At 47.7% G+C, this 16,170-nt stretch overlaps 2 protein-coding genes across 3 annotated transcripts in view; both read left to right on the top strand.

Annotated features, from left to right (window-relative positions):
* Positions 1–16,170, top strand: part of LOC115640747 (zinc finger protein 501-like) — a 745,273-nt gene that overhangs the window by 1,019 nt on the left and 728,084 nt on the right. For both annotated transcript variants that reach the window (XM_030543714.1, XM_030543715.1), the window contains exon 2: positions 1,142–1,229. The gene's annotated coding sequence lies outside the window, so the exon portion shown is untranslated. The remainder of the gene's footprint in view (positions 1–1,141; positions 1,230–16,170) is intronic.
* On the top strand, positions 1,754–3,212 carry LOC115640909 (zinc finger protein 7-like). Its single transcript, XM_030544004.1, has 3 exons — positions 1,754–1,787; positions 2,301–2,414; positions 2,749–3,212. Exons 1-3 carry the CDS (start codon positions 1,754–1,756, stop codon positions 2,949–2,951), a joined length of 351 nt encoding a protein of 116 aa, XP_030399864.1. The 3' UTR covers positions 2,952–3,212.

The following is a 16,170-nucleotide window of genomic DNA, read 5'->3' as shown; positions in this document are numbered from 1 at the left end:
CATGCTTTCTCTCTTTCCCAAGAAAATGTCTCACCAGCCTTCCCCTCTTTCTTTGTTCTCCAACACCTTCAGCTGGCTGGCTCCTTGCAGAGGACCTGCTTTGCCAGGATACAGAATTTTGGCCATTCTTTATGCCCAGGGAGCCATTCTGCAGTCACACCTGCCCTCTAGAGGTCTCTGCAATGATCTCACACCCATATCCTACCAACTTGATACTTGAGTAACACATGGGGAAACTGAGGCACACACACCATTCAGAGAAAACATTAAGAACATTCCCGCTTCATCACACCCCTCTGAGACCAGCCTAGGGGCACTTTCTCCAGTGTCTGGAACCACTCTAACCATACCAGCCCCAGAACCTAGCCTCCAGGTCATGGAGAGACCTGGGGAAAGGGCTGGAGCCGGGCAGGGAAATGACTCTGCACAGAGGGCCCCTTTCAGGGACCAGCTGGGGAGTTTGGCCTACAAGGGGAGGGGTCCCTGTGTTGGTGAGTCCCAGAGCTGCTGCCCTCAGTGACACAGCCGGGTTCAACCCCCGTTACCAGTGTCAGTGGCTGAGCTGGCTGATGAGAGCAAAGGCCCAGGCAATGGGGCAGTTGCCCATTCTCCGAGGGCGAGGGAAGAAGATAAAAAGGGAGAGCGGAGAGACTGGAAGGACAGCAGAAGCAAGAAGTGGGGAGGGAGGTCCCCAGCTCCCAGCCCTGCCCGGCACCATTCCCTGCACCCCCGGGGCAGTCAGCTCTCCTGGGAAGAAGGGGAGGAGCTGAGAGAGGAAAAGTCAGTTGCTGACTCTGCTGAGCACCGCCTGACTGAGGGAGATGAGGGAGAGCTAGAGGGGTTACAATACACTGTGGGGCAGTGCCCTAAAGTGACTCCTTTGATTCTGCTCTTTTTCCAGCGTTTGGCTCAGAGATGCTGTTCTGGGGAGGTTTAGAAGGGACTTGGTGGGGTTAGTTCTAATGGGGGAGGGCGCCTGGCCGGGGGGGGGGGGTAATGAACTAACTGGGTTTCTTCCCAGCATGGCAGAGTCTTAGAATCAGCATGTCTGTGTGCAGGGAGAGAGCCTGGGGGGAATCGGGGAGTGACATGGTCTCCAGCCCTTTATGAAACCTGCCCAATCTCCCTACTCCTCTCATAGGCTGAGGAATCACATCCACGTTTCGTTCCAGATCGTCCTGTCTTCCAGGAGACAGGGCAGGGAAATGGCCATGATGGAGCCGGCTCAGGTAGGGGAGTTTCAGGCAGCTTTTGGTGGAGGGAGAGGGGTATTGCAGAGGGGTTGGGACGGGATGTGATAAACCTGCCGGAACATGATCAACCTGGGCCTGATTTTCTGAAGAGGCCTATTGTTGGTGGTGGGAGGGGAAACATTCCCCCATTTTGGAACCTGTCGAGGTTCCTTTCCCTGTCCCTGGCTCAGAGCTCTGCTTCCTAAATCAGCCTGTGGCTGGTAGGCATGTGGGAAATGAGAAGATCCTGCCCTACTCTGTGTGCTTGGAGGGACAAGGAGCTCTCACCTTCTCCCATCCCCTGAAGCCTCCTGGCTGCTATGAGCAGGGTGTGGGGAGGATTCTGCTTCTCTGGCACTCCTCCCCCATGACTAGTGGGATTCTGGCTGGGGCAGCAGGTGCTGAGTGGGGGATTCTTGTTGTTTCAGATGCCGGTGACCTTTGAGGAGGTGGCTGTGTATTTCACCCAGGGGCAGGGGGCTCTGCTGGACCCGACTCAGAGAGCCCTCTACAGGGACGTCATGCAGGAGAACTATGAGACGGTGACCTCTCTGGGTAAGGGATTCCCGTCCCCTTGGTTATTGGAAGCTGGGGAGGCGGGGGGGAAGGGGTCTGCGTGTCTGACACTGGTCAGGTTCTTCTCTCATCACTCTCCAATGAGACCAGGGTGTCAAAACCTAAAGCACATACTAAATCATCCCCACCCAACCCCACTAGCTTTCAAAGTGGTGAAGTCGTATATTGTTCTGTCTGGGTTGTTTCTCATTCACACACTGAATCCCTCTTCTCCCTCCTCCTTGGGAACAGCTCCAGCAATATGGAGGGCTCTGAGCTCCGCAGGTTTAGAAATAGGCAGGGGTTTTACACTGGAGCTGGGTGTGTGTCACAATTCCCCTCACCTCCCCAGACGTCTGCTTCCCACGAGGGGGCTCAATGACCACGTTCCTATTCTCTTAGATTCCCCAGCACAGCACAGGGACAGGTTCCGCCCACGGAATGTCCTCTATGACAGAAGCTCTCTCAATCCTCCACACATCCTGATCTGGTCTGATTTCACCACCTGCACAGGATTCCCCCTTCCCAAACCTGACCTGATTAGCCGACTGGAACGAGGGGAAGAGCCATGGGTGCCCGATCTCCCGGCCTGTGGGGAAAGAGAGATCCCAAGAGGCGCCCACACAGGTGAGGACTGACACAGAAACCATCTGGGGAATGAAGGAAAAAGTTGAGAATCCCCAAAATGTGGTATCAGTAAGTGCCCTTGGTTCTTCCTAATTTCAGCCAGGGCAGGGCTGCAGTCAGCAGATATCACTGACATTGCTTCCCACGTGTCCTGTTAACTGCAGGAGTTTCCTTCCCAATGTTCCTTGTCTGTGAAAGTTTGGGTGGGATGTGGAGGCAGAATCCGATTGCTCTGTCTGTGCAGCTTTAGTATGTTGGATTTTCCCTCGGTGCTCTTCCTCTTAATTTCTCCCCAGCACAGTGATTCCTGTCTGGATTGTCTCTGTCCCAGCAGGTGATGGGAGAGTGAGTGAGAACAAGGAGGGGAATCAACAGCAGGAAGTTCCTGGGCACGGGGAATCACAGGGGACCTTTGTGGGAAGACGCCATAAGTGCTTGGACTGTGGAAAAATTTTCATATGGTGGTCACACATTGTTTTATATCAAGCAGTCCACATTGGAGAGAGACTCCATAAGTGCTTAGACTCAGTAGCGTAGCTAGGGTGGGAGCAGGAGGAGCGGCCGCTCCCACTGAGCACATTCTCCAAAACTGGCACGTTAGGCGCTGACTCTGTGGATGCTCCGGGTCTGGAGCACCTACAGGGAAAAATTGATGGTTGCTGAGCACCTACCAGCAGCTCTCTGGTTCCCGCCCTCCGGCAGCTCACCTCCACCTCCGCTCCGCCTCTTCCCCTGAGTGCGCTGCCACGTTCTGCTTCTCCTCCTGGCTCCCCAGTGCTTGCGCCACGAAACAGCCAATTTGTGTGGCAAGCCCGGGAGGGAGGGAGGAGGGGGAACGCAGCATGCTGGGGAAGAGGTGTGGAAGGGGGCGGGCATTTGGGGAGGGGTCCAATAGGAGCAGGGGGGGGTGGAATTGGGTTGGGGCCGGGTGGGGGCACGAGCTTCCACCGGCGCCAAGCAAAGTTGGCACCTGTGGCCGTGACAAAATAACGCAGGGGAAAAAAAGTACCGACAAAAGAACACTGATGGAAGAGCGCATTCCGATACAGGTACCTCCAAATAATTTTTGAGCGGTGTCATTTTCTTCTGGAAAAGCTTCAATCACATAATCAAATGAAGCAGAAATGTTGTCTGTACACTTGTGACACTTACCACTACAGCATTAGTCAGTCTTGTAACACGTGAATCCCTTGCAAGCACCAAGAGGCCCACATTTTTTTTAACTTTTTGTCTTCGCCCTTTTATCGGCGCTTTTTTCATCAGTTGACATGTGCACTCACTCACCCAGGCACCCACACAAAAATTGTTTCCTGCAGTGTAAACAAATGCTGAATCCTTTGGATGATTTCAAATAGTTCAATCTGTTTGATTACTTCTTAGTGTGCGGCTTGTTTTTGCTTCTCCTCTAGTTTCGAATAAAGTGGCGCCTTTTCAACAAATCATGTAACACTTTTCTAACCAAATTCGATGGGCCTCAAATTCATAGAGCTGTGAAATTGACCTGGCTGCCTTGGGGAGAGTTTGTTTTTAAATTGTGATTTATTTAAAAAACATATATTGTTCATATTTATTTTATTTGTTTCTGATAAGGGATGGATAAGCGCACTATGAAGAAGAAACTATCGGAGGGGGTAGAAAGAAGATGAAGGAAGATGCAAATTGAGTAAAAGTATTGTCAAAATATGTCAGGTTGGAGACCTACTTTTCATTCAATAAGCCCGCGACATCTTTTGCACCAGAGGTGCAACATTTTGAAGACTTGCTACCTACCTTCAGCCAAGGACCTGGAGATGGTGCCCTGGCCGTTGCGCCTTCACCAGAGATAAAACCCTCTGAAGACTTGCTAGTACCTACCTTCAACCTAGGAGCTGATTACAGCATCCGGGCTGCTGCGACTGAACAGGTAGTGGAAGTGGAGTCCTCAGAAGACCTGATTACTTCAGCAGGCTATTATGCAGAGGACAAGAATGACACAGTAAGACTCTGTGCTATCGTTGACACACATAGGGAATACCCAACAGATCTACACTTGTTTTGTGACACACCTGTAACACCTGATCTAGTACGTGCTCTGCTTGAGTTAGGCCCTTGTCAGCCAGGACTTCAAGATAATTTTGACAATTTTCCAAAAGATGAAGCTAGGCCTCATTTCAGTGCAACTTGGCACATACAAAAACAACTAAAAAGTGCTTGTACAATTCACCGGCACTGGCTGATTTACTTACCAAGAGCAAACATGATTTGTTTTGCTTGTTGGTTTTTTGCAAATCGGCCAAATACTTGGAGTGATCCAAAAACTGGTTGAAGGATTTTGCTACAGGTATACACAAAATTGAAAAACATGACAAAAGTGAAAGTCACAAAAAAGCAGAGAAAGAACTTTTCCTTACCAAATTCCGTTGGTTCAGCGATAGAACAATCTCGGCTGGTCTAACGGCGGAAGGGAAAGAGAGAGAAAAAAATAGGATGATTTTACGATGTATTATAGATGCAGTTCTCTTTTTGGGAATTCAGGGATTGGCATTCCGTGATCATGGCGAGTATCGAGGTTTAGGTTCCCCAAGTACAAATGAAGGCAATTTTTTGGAACTTATTAAGCTGTTGGCTAAAAGTGATACGTTACTGGAACAACATTTATTACGGAGTGATCGAAATGCAACATATCTCAGTCCTGACATACAAAATGATCTGACACAGTCCTTAGCAGCTGAGCTTCTCTGAAAGATAGTAGCTGAAATCAAGGTAGCTAAGTACTTTGCCATAATTGTTGACTCTACTATTGATATCAGCAGCACTGATCAATTTTCTTTATCCTTACGATATGTAACAGTAAACGGTGATGCAGTGGAACGCTTTATACAGTTCAGTGAATTACCTGGAGCAAGTGCTGAAGATTTTTTCAAGGTTCTTCTTTCATCAATCAAAAGCTTGGGGCTGTCAATAACGATGTGTTACGGTCAGTCTTACGGTGGAGCAAGCACCATGTCGGGTGAAATATCAAGTCTCCAAACTAGCATACTGGAAATTGCTCCAAACGCACTCTTTATGCACTGCTGTGCACATGATTTTAATTTAATTCTGATTGATGCCTTAAGCTCCAATATTCAAACTCGGTTGTTTTTTGGAACTCTAGAAAGTCTATTTACCTTTTTTTCTGGCAGTTTACCTCGTCTTTCAATACTAAAGGAAGAACAATGCAATCTTATTGAATCTTTTGCATTAACTCTAAAGAAACTTTGTGATACCAGATGGGCGTCTAGAAAGTCAGCAGTCGAGGCAGTCTTGCAAAATTTACCAGCACTAGTAATTGCCCTGCAAACAATTGTGGATGGTGAGATAAAAACCTGTACTCCTAAACAGCTCAGTGAGGCAAAGGGTATTCTGGCAACACTCGATACTTACGAATTCTTAGTTCTTCTTATATTCTGGAGTAAAGTGCTAGAGAAGGCTTTCCGTTTATCCACCTATTTACAGAAAAGTAGTCTAGATCTGGTAACAGCTTCTCATTTGATTCAGATTTTTGAAAATGATATGAAAAACATTCGAAGTGAATTTGAATCTGAATTCAAACAAATTGAGAATGAAGCAACCAAGTTGGGTCGAAAATGTGATATTACTACAGACTATAAGCAGCACAGAATACGTAAGAGAAAAAGATTCCATGAGGAAATTGCGGAGGATGAAGAAGGAATATTTGATGCCCGGGAGAAATTCATAGTTGAATCTTACTTAGTGTCCTTAGATTCTGTTATAAATAGTACGAGTAAAAGATTCAGGCATTTTAAAAACGTGGCTGCCAAATTTAGTGGTTTAGATCCAAAGCATTTTGACAATGCGGACAATGTGAACAAATTAGAATTTTTGGCAGATGTACTCAGATGTGATCGACAGTCAAACCGCAGTTGTGGAAGAGTTTCTTTCCTTTAAAGACATGTACAAAGTGATAATGAGCACTAGCGGTTGGGTAAAGTCAAGTGTCGACGAGAAACTCACCATCAACAGTGTGCTGAAATTCATGATCGCTAATGATATGTGTTCCATTTATCCTAACCTTTCGAGGACGTACCACATTTTTCTGACGTTGCCAATAAGTAGCGCAGTTGTGGAAAGACCCTTTAGCCGACTCAAACTTATAAAGTCCTACCTGCACTCTACAATGAGTGAAGATAGATTGTCTAGGTTAGCTTTGCTCGCCATTGAAAGACAATTAGCTACTGAAGTAGATTATAATAAAGTAATAGATAACTTTGCTAGAATGAAGCTTAGACGAAAGAGGCTGTTGTAGTTGCTTCATATTGTTTTGATCTTATCTTTGAAATATAAAATAAGTAAATAACATGTTTTTATTATGTTTTGATTTTATATACAATATAAATAGACATCATGCTGTAAAACTTTTTCTATTTTAAATGCAAAATAATACATACTTGTAAAAGAATATCATTATCGTGTTTTTATTTTAAGTACAAAATAAATATGTATAGTGGATTTTAAAGTATGTAATTAGTAATTTGATATGTCGGATGGCACCTTTTTTATGTGTTCGCTCCCCCTGATGTTAGAACCTGGCTACACCACTGCTTAGACTGTGGGAAAAGTTTCATACAAAGGTTCCACCTTGTTAAACATCAAGCAATCTATACAAGAGGGAGACCATAAGACTCTTGGAAAGGTTTCAGAAACAGATCAGCCCTTCTAAAGATCAGGCAATCCACACACGAGAGAGATCCCCGTAAGTGCTTAGACTGTGGAAAAATGTTTCAAATTGATGTCATCCCTTGTTTTACATCAGAGAATCCACATACTGGAGTGACCTCATAATTGCTTAGCCTCTGAAAGGCCTTTTAAATAAAGGTCAGAACTTGTTTCAAATCAGGCAATCCAGCCAGGAGAGAGACCCCATAAGTGTTTAGACCATTTGAAAAGTTTCACACAAACATCAAATCATATAACACTCAGAGGATCCACACAGGAGAGTGTCACGGAGTGTGGGGGGAGTCTGGTCCTGCACCCCTCTTCCTGGGACTCGCAGTGACTCTCAGCCAGCCGTAAAACAGAAGGTTTATTGGACAACAGGAACACATGTAGGCACAACCAGGACCCCTCAATCTGGTCCTTCTGCGGGTTCAGGAAGCTTAGTTCCCAGCTTGGGATTTCCTGAATTCCAACCACCCAGCCCAAAACCAAAACTGAATTAACTCCCCTCCAGCCAGCCCCTTCCTTTGTCCTGCCTTTGTCCGGCTTCCTGGGCAAAAGGTGCTGACACACCTCTCCCCATACCTGGCTCAAGTTACAGGATGTGGAGGAGTCCCTCACCTAAAGTCCTCCCCTGCTCTCTCATCTCCTACACAGATAGTCCCTACTCCATCACAGAGAGAGACCCCATCAGTGCTCAGACTGGGAAAAGTTTCCTACATAGGTCAGACCTTGTTTAACATCAGCTAATCCACACAGGAGAGAGATTCCGTAAGTGCTTAGGCTGTGAGGAAAGTTTTATATGGAGTTCAGGCCATGTTTTACATCAGAGAATCCACATAGGAGACCCCATAAGTGCTTAGACTATGGAGAATGTTTCATACCATAGTCAAGACTTCTTAATTACCAGGTAATCCACAAAAGAGGGGGAGACTGTAAGTGCTTGGAGTGTGGGAAAGGTTTCAGAAACACCTCAGCACTACAGAACATCAGCCAATCCACACAGGAGAGCGATCCCATAACTGCTTTGACTGTGGAAAAAGTTTCATATGAAGGTCAGGCCTTGTTAAACATCAGGCAACCCACACAGAAGAAAGCCCCCATAAGTACTTAGACTGTGGAAAACATTGCAGAAACTGATCAGTCCTTGTTTTACATCAGAGAATCCATAAGACTCCGTAAGTGCTTGGACTGTGGCAAAAATTGTAAACAGAGATCATATCTCATTAAACACTGGAGAATTCACACATGATCTAAACTTCTGTGACCCCTAGCCCGAAAGAGTTAAGAATCTTGCAGGCTATTTGACCCATATTCAACCTTTAGAGACATCATAAAGTGTGTAAATGGTATTTGGGGGCATTCCAAGAAATATAGACTAGAACTTTGAAATGTGAACTGATGTTAAAAAATTGGAAGAAGAGAGTAGTGGTGTTGCTTAATTGCAGTTAACTTGTATGATTAACAAAAAAAATTATTGTGGTTAGAAATATTAAACTCGATGAATCACATTATAAAATAATAGAATAGCAATTGAAATTTGTTAAATGGTTTTGGATGTTTTTCTGCGTTTTCGTATGTAATGATTTCTCTCACAACAAAGAATGGAAAGTGTACAGTGCTCACTTTATATTATTTTTTATTACAAGTATTTGTACTGTAAATGTGCAAAACAAAAATAGTATTTTTCAGTTCACCTCATACAAGTACTGTAGTGCAATCTCTTTATCAGGAAAGTGTAACTTAGAAACATAGATTTATGTAAAAAATAGCTGCATTCAAAATAAAACATTGTGCAATTTTAGAGCCTAGGAGTCCACTCAGTGCTACTTCTTGTTCAGCCAATGTCTTAGCCCAGAGGTGGGCAAACTATGGCCCCTGGGCCACATCTGGTCTGTAGAACCGTCCCTGGGCTCCCGGCTGGGGAGGCTAGCCCCCAGCCCCTTCCCCACTGTTCTTCCTCCCCCACAGCCTCAGCACACCATACCACCAGCGCGCTGGACCTCTGCTCCTGCCGGGCAGCATTGAACGATGTGGCTGCCTCTGGCGGGGCTATGAGCTCCTGCCACTCTGAGTGCCATGGTAAGGGGGTGAGGGGCTAGGGAGGAGTTGGATAAGGGGCAGGAGGTCCCAGGGGGCAGTCAGGGGACAGGGAACAGGAGGCAGTTGGATGGGGCGGTTAGGGGAGGTGGAGCAGGCTGGGTGGATACAGGGGTGGGGTCTAGGGGGCCATTAGGAGCAGGGGTGTGGATATGGGTCAGGGCAGTCAGGGGACAGGGAGCAGCTGGATAGGTGTGGGAGTCCTGGGGGGCTGTCGGGGCAGGGGTGTGGCTACGGGTCAGTGCAATTAGGGGACAAGGAGCAGTTGGGGTTGGATGGGTCGGATGTTCTGAGGGGGGCAATCAGGGGTTGGGAAGTTGGTGGGTGGGGGCCAGGTTGTTTGGGCAGGCACGGCCTTTCCTACCTGGTCCTCCAGACAGTTTCACAACCCTAATGTGCCCCTCGGACCAAAAAGTTTGCCCACGCCGTCTTAGAAAAACAGCTCGAGGCAGGACGTGGAAGCTGATGAAGTCATCCCTGTCGTACTGGGATTTCCACCACTCCCCGGGGGTGTCCCAGTCCATGGCCTGCACCCTGTGGAACTCTGGGGGGAGGAGGAGGAGGGGGGGGACAGGGACAGAACTAGGTCAGCAGCCAGAAGTGCTCAAAGATCACAAATCTGCCCCCCTCCCCCTCCCCCAAATCAGTTACAGAGATTACCAAGTTCGAGGGCTTTTTATCTGTCCTCTGAATTTGCACCTTTCCAGGGACACTAGGAAGAAAGGTTCTGTCACCTAGAGCATGAAGGCATGTGGCCATCGCCAGAGCATGTGTCTGACCTGCAGCACAGCCAGGGCCTGGGCAGGAGGCCTGGTACGAGGGAGGGACAGACTGTGAACTGCCCTGGCATCCCACAGATGCTGTTTGTGCTTCCCCCAGGCCCACAGAGTGGGGCGAAGTATTTTCCTTTCGCCTTTCCCATTGTTTCCTGATTTTTTTTATTAGCTGCTGTTTAGTAAATTGCATTTCTTCTGGGGTATAGACAATGGTCAGGGAAGCGGCCAGAGCAGAGGAAGGGCCCCAGAGTGGGGACGCTCTAGCCCGTGTCCTGAGTGGTCACAACCAGGTTGGGGGACGAGCCCCACAGGAAGCCTGGGCCCAGCCTTGTTGAGGTTATAAGGACTTTGCCACACAGCAGAGTGGAAGGGGAGCCCTCAAGGTGAGGCAGGCTCTGGGTGAAGGAAGAGGGAGCGAGGACTCAGATCCTTCTGCTCTTTTATTCCACCCGGGGGGGTGGGTGGGTTAAGTCAGGAAAGTTCCCCCCAATAGCGGGACCATTTCCCCACTTACCTCCGTGCATGTTTACTGGTTTCCCCTAAAGTTCATTAAGTATTTTAGAAAAATGTGTCACCCATTGCCCACGGTAGATGGAAGACGGTCCCTCCCTTCTGTCCTGAGAGCCTGGGAGTGGAACAGGAGCCGGAGCCAGAGATGCTGCAGAGCGATCCCCTCACTTATCGCTAGGACCCAGGAGCAGCCGGGAGGCGGCTCTGCGGCAGCAGGAAGTGACTCGCAGCCGCTGCGGTGACTCTGGCTCCCAGGCTCCTGGCGAGATCCCCGAGCCCCGGCGGCTGGTGCTGGGAGCCCGGAGCCCTGGCTGCAGCCGGGAGAGGGGAATCTCCAGCAGGGCCCTTCCCGCTGCTCCCCAGGAGCCTCTCCCAGGGCAGAACCCGCAGCCCGGCCCGGCCCTGCCCCGGGGGGCCCCGCTCGGAGGGAAGGTGAGAGAGACCCGCCGCCCCCTCCGGCCAGTCACCCCCGGGCTGCAGGGGGAGGTTTGGCCCCAGGTTGCTCCCAGCGGAGCTGGCTGCGAATCCCCGCCGGGGGCCCGGGAAAGCTGCCGCCAGCCCCCGAGTGGGCGGGATCACGTTACCCCCCATCTGCTGCTTTGTTTCCCTGCCCCTGGCCGCGCTGGTGCAGACAGAGGCTGCAGCTCAGGGAGATCTGAGGGGGGCAAATATTGCCCCAGCCTGAGCCCTTGGGGCAGCCTAAGGAGAAGCCTGACCCGCTCCCCGCAGGGGCCATTCACCCCACCTCCACAGTCAGCTGTGACTCTCAGCCTGCTTGGAAAACAGGTTTATTGGTCGCTGGGTGCGGGAAGGAACCAGACGCAGACAGCTTGTTTGCTCAGGAAAGCGCCCCGTTGCCAGGCGAGGCAGCCTTTTTATTCTTTCAGTTACAGTGTCATGCATAACTTACAGCCTTGTTTACTTGTTTCGCATTGGTGGAGGACTCTTTCTTCCCCTTTTCCCCTCACCCGCTGCATGTAGGCAGAACGTGCTGTGCTCTTCTAATCTTATGATAATATGGAGTCAGCATTCCGTGGCAAAAAGGGGGTTTTGCAGGGGGCGGTTTCTGGTGGCCTGCCAGCCAGGACCGATCCCTACATCTCCCCCTTTTCTTTTAAAAGGAGAAGGCAGGCGTTTGTTTGGACCATGGGCACCCTTGGGTGCACAACGAAATTAAGGAGGGGATGCACTGAATGCCACAGCAGGCGAGTACGAGGAATAAAAGGCAGAGTCCTCCATAGGTTATTAACTGATGTAACCAACCCCATCCTGGCAGCCAGCTAGGCAGCTAGTCCCACCAGGAGGAAAACGGGTTATTGTTAATTTGAATTTGAGCAGTAAGATTCTTAATTTTGGCTAATTGATTATTGATAGCATGAGAGTGATCAGAGATATTAAAACAACACATTTCATTAACTTTTTCACAACCATAATTATGCAGAAGCAAAAGATAATCAATAGCAGCTCTATTTTGCAAAATTCCATGGCGTAACTCTGTTTGCTCTTCATTAAGCAATGCCACTGCAATAGACGTGGCATTGAGGGCTTTAACTGCTGAACAAGCCAATCGGTTAAGATTTCTACTATTACTAATTGTTAAGCCAGGTATACCAACTAAGGAGGTGGCCAAGGCATTGTACATAACATCACACAAGAATTAGCATTCAGGCAAGCAATAAAAGCAGTTAACAAATTCTCTGGGGTTTTCTCCTTTTCTTGCTGTTCCAGCAGACGCTCAGCTTGCTGTGGGAGGGACTTTGTTTGTTCCCACGTCACTGGTGCATTGGGAGTACTGCAGCGCCGTTCTTGAGACAGCGTAACTGTTGTTGTTAATAACTGATTGAAATCAGGAATGGGATTGTTAAGACCCTGGTGCCACGCCATGCTGCGGGCCGCCTGTGGGGTCCTCTTTCCACGGACGGATGTAACGGGCTGGGACCCACACAGGCCCCTCAGGTATGGTAATGGCTGCGTAACCTCGCCCCCAGGTAATTAAGGGGACTGGGGCACTTTACGTTGTTTCAGGGAGTTGTCGATACGTTACTTTGGGGGGGGGGAAGTTTTTCCTTGCACCGAAAGTGTTTTTGTAAACGGGATATATAATGGGTACCATCAAGAACAAGATTTAAATGATTGATTGTATAGAGCACAGCTAGAGCAGTCTTTTATTGGTGGACCTTTATATCAACCCCGTCTCCTGGTTCCAAGGAGTGGCAGGGCTGCTAGGGTCTTTGGGTAGCGCTTCTTTACCTATGAGAAAAGAAACTTAACACATTTCATTAGTGCCTGGCAGTGTTTTGCAAATCTCATAGCTGCATGGGCAAATTCAAGCCCTCCTTTTCCTGGCTGTTAGCCAAGTTTTAACTGTGAGCAGTGTCCTTGAATGGAATCAGTGTTTTATCTACAGCCTGAGCTTGCTATTTTATTTTATTTATTTTTTTTCAGTTAATTCATTTTGTTCTTTGTCCTTCTTCCCTTCTTGGCTTCTTTTAACCTGCAAAGGAAACTTTCACTTTTTACTTATACACCTTTTTCCCAACAATGAAGACATAAACAGTGTCATTATACAGTACATTAGTCTTATTATTTAATATATGCCACACATACTCTTTCACTAAAATAACCTTATTACAGAACTTTGGAGCAACGAGCTAGAACAAGCACACCCACTTTGAGGAGTTCATTCAATTTAACCTCTAGTCCAATAGCCTTCCACCATCCCCAGCCCTCTGGCTAGAAATCTGAGGTAGCCAGAAAGATCCCATGTACAATATGGGGAGTGGGTTAACTTTTCATGTCTTTGCTTTCAAAGACTGTTGGTATGCACATTTTAACAACAATTTCTTTAATTAACAATTTGGCCAATGGAGCTTCTTTTTCTTACTTAAGCAAATGCATTAGACTTTAGTGTATCACATTCTCCTGATTTATCCAAACACCTTGTATTCCAAAGTTGAATAAAACAAGTATCTGCATTCAACCCTTCTATTTAATTTTAACTAGACTATCCTATGAAAATATTAAACACAACAATTTTGGCCACGGGACAAACACCACAAGACAGGACATAGAACACAAAACATAATTCCTGTTGTGCCAGTAAATGCATGATACGTGGAATGCTGTTCAGCTGGCATCAGTTTTCTCTGATTATCTGAAAGACAAAAAAACAGAGGTCTACCCACCCCTTCTGGGCAGACAATCATCGCTTGAAATATACAAATACCCTTGTTGACTTCAGGCAAAAACAGAGGAATTACCCCATATTTTCTTATATTTGTTTCATAAGCAGCCCAGGTTTTCAATTACATAACACTGTATACATTCTTCAGCTAATTTAACTAAATTGTTCATAGCCAAACCAAATGATAGCAATCCAATAATTTCTTTGCCTAAATTTATTTACAAACATTTCACAGACACCAAGAACCTTTTTCTTTAGCATTTTTACGTTCAACTGCTGTTTCCTCCAGCAACTACAGAGTTAACTTCTCACTCTCCCTTAAATCACTTGCTTGTCTCCCAACAGCCACTTTTATCAACTTAAATCACCATGCCAAGTAAGTCCTGGGTATTTGAAATTCCCATGCTTACACTTACTGACTCCTTCCTTCCACTACACCCTTAAAGTTTTCCAACCTGCTTTCCAATCTCTCTCTCTGTTGCCTGCCTGCCTGGGCCCGATCCTGCTTTTTTGCTGAACCGTCCCTTCCATGGGCACCAACTTGTTCCACTACCAGTTTAGCTAGGAGGGTGGGCTTCTTAACTAGCCCCCACCCCTCCTGGTCTTTTCCCTTAAACATTCTTACTCACAAGACTACCCGAGTCCTCCTTCATGAGGCTTGCCACCTGGACAAAAATCCAAACCCCTTTAGAGAGTTTACCTAGAGACCCACCCATCTGTCTGCTGACACTTAAACAGAAAAAAGAAATTACACAGAGCGCAGAGGGAATTACAGTCTAAGTCAGACTTTCCCACTTCTATACACTGTCCGCTACAGGGGACGGGACAGAAGGATCTCAATTCAACCTCAGAGCTTCCTCGCACGCTTGGCTTCCACTCGGAGGAATTACGAACGAGAGGTTCAGTTCCGCCCACACTCCTAATGTCCAAATGAACAGAACAGAAAAACAACAGTAACCGGTTAAACAGAACAGAACCAGAACCAAATAGCGTTTCCTTATCCTATTAAGGCATACTTTTACTCATGCAGTTCTCAACATATAACACCAACAGTACCAAGCAAAGCAAACACAAAATAACAAGGGTAAAACAAATAGATGGTGTAAATTCTGCAGTGCTCCCCCCTTCTTAATTGCTCACCAAACTGTGACAAATTTCTGTTACCAATCTATCCCTCGTGTCAGGTGATCAGGCTGACACTACAGGATCGCTGGGGGAAGATAAAGAAAACACACCATATAACTGAATTTTAAAGCTTCATTAATAAAATAATAAAACAACAATGGAGAGTGTTGGGAACGCTCCCACATCACTCAGGAAAATATTAATGCCCCAAGCCCGAAGCTCCTTTCATACTTACACAGGTACGTCCAGACTGGCCACTTCTGTGTATAATGTTCAGAGGAGGCGGAGAGGTGGAAGGGAGATTATCCTGTATACAGCTTGTCCAGAATTTCCAACATGCTTCTGCTCTTGGGAGGGCTGTTCTTTTACACCCTGGAATCTCCTGCGGCGTCTCTTTCAGAGATTCCAGTCCAGGTCGGCTGCCTGTGGCTTCTTTGGTGTCACCAAGCCACACCGACTCCAGGGTCACAAAGGCGCACTGTTGGATCTTACTGGACGGTTAAGCTTTGCAAATGTAATTTCAGTTCTGTAACTTGTATTTCCTTTGCTTCGCCTCTGTCTATATTTTTTCCTTCACAGCCAGCTGGGGCCGAAAGCAGCCTGTACCGCGCTTGGAGCCGGAGGGGGCAAAGGGGGGGGCGACGACAGCAAGGACTCAGAGGGGGCAAGACTAGGGGCTGTCGCCCTGGGTGCAGGACTTGGGGTTTTAACCTCCGTGACATATGAGGGAGGTGGGGTAGGGGTGGGAGAGGCAAGCGGGGGCGCCTCCTTTCGCAAACGCCCGATTGCCTCTGCACAATGTTGCCACAGCAAGATGTGTTGGATGGGCGCTCGTGGCTCCCTTAGGAGCCGTTCGCCCATATTTTGCCAGTCAGAAACCTCGAGAGATCCTTTCTCGGGGTACCAAGGGCATTTAACCTCTATCACATGGAGCAATTCCTCCACATGTCGCTGTGATGCTGTCGTGCGACCGGTTACCTTGAGTACTTGAACCAGCTCTTTCGCATGAGCCTTCTGTTGCACGGATAAATCCCCCCCCATACTCACGAGGGAGTGCGAAGACGCACTGCGGTGCACCACGGCTCGGCCGGCCGGTGGGTATGGAGGGCTGGAATCACGTCGGGGTCACCAGATGCGGGAAGGAACCAGACGCAGACAGCTCGTTTGCTCAGGAAAGCGCCCCGTTGCAAGGCGTGGCAGCCTTTTTATTCTTTCGGTTACAGTGTCATGCATAACTTACAGCCTTGTTTACTTGTTTCGCATTGGTGGAGGACTCTTTCTTCCCCTTTTCCCCTCACCCGCTGCATGTAGGCAGAACGTGCTGTGCTCTTCTAATCTTATGATAATATGGAGTCAGCATTCCGTG

This window comes from Gopherus evgoodei, unplaced genomic scaffold (genome assembly GCF_007399415.2).
Source record: "Gopherus evgoodei ecotype Sinaloan lineage unplaced genomic scaffold, rGopEvg1_v1.p scaffold_32_arrow_ctg1, whole genome shotgun sequence".
Lineage (NCBI taxonomy): Eukaryota > Metazoa > Chordata > Testudines > Testudinidae > Gopherus > Gopherus evgoodei.
Note: the sequence above shows the minus strand (reverse complement) of the source record. Positions and strands in the feature narration are given on the sequence as shown.

Excerpts from the sequence above, each read along its gene's own strand:
- LOC115640909 (XM_030544004.1), top strand. The coding sequence starts at position 1,754 with ATGCAGGAGAACTATGAGACGGTGACCTCTCTGG. Across the intron at positions 1,788-2,300 it reads TGAGACGGTGACCTCTCTGG|GATTCCCCCTTCCCAAACCT; the intron begins GTAAGGGATTCC and ends CCACCTGCACAG. Across the intron at positions 2,415-2,748 it reads CCCAAGAGGCGCCCACACAG|GTGATGGGAGAGTGAGTGAG; the intron begins GTGAGGACTGAC and ends CTGTCCCAGCAG.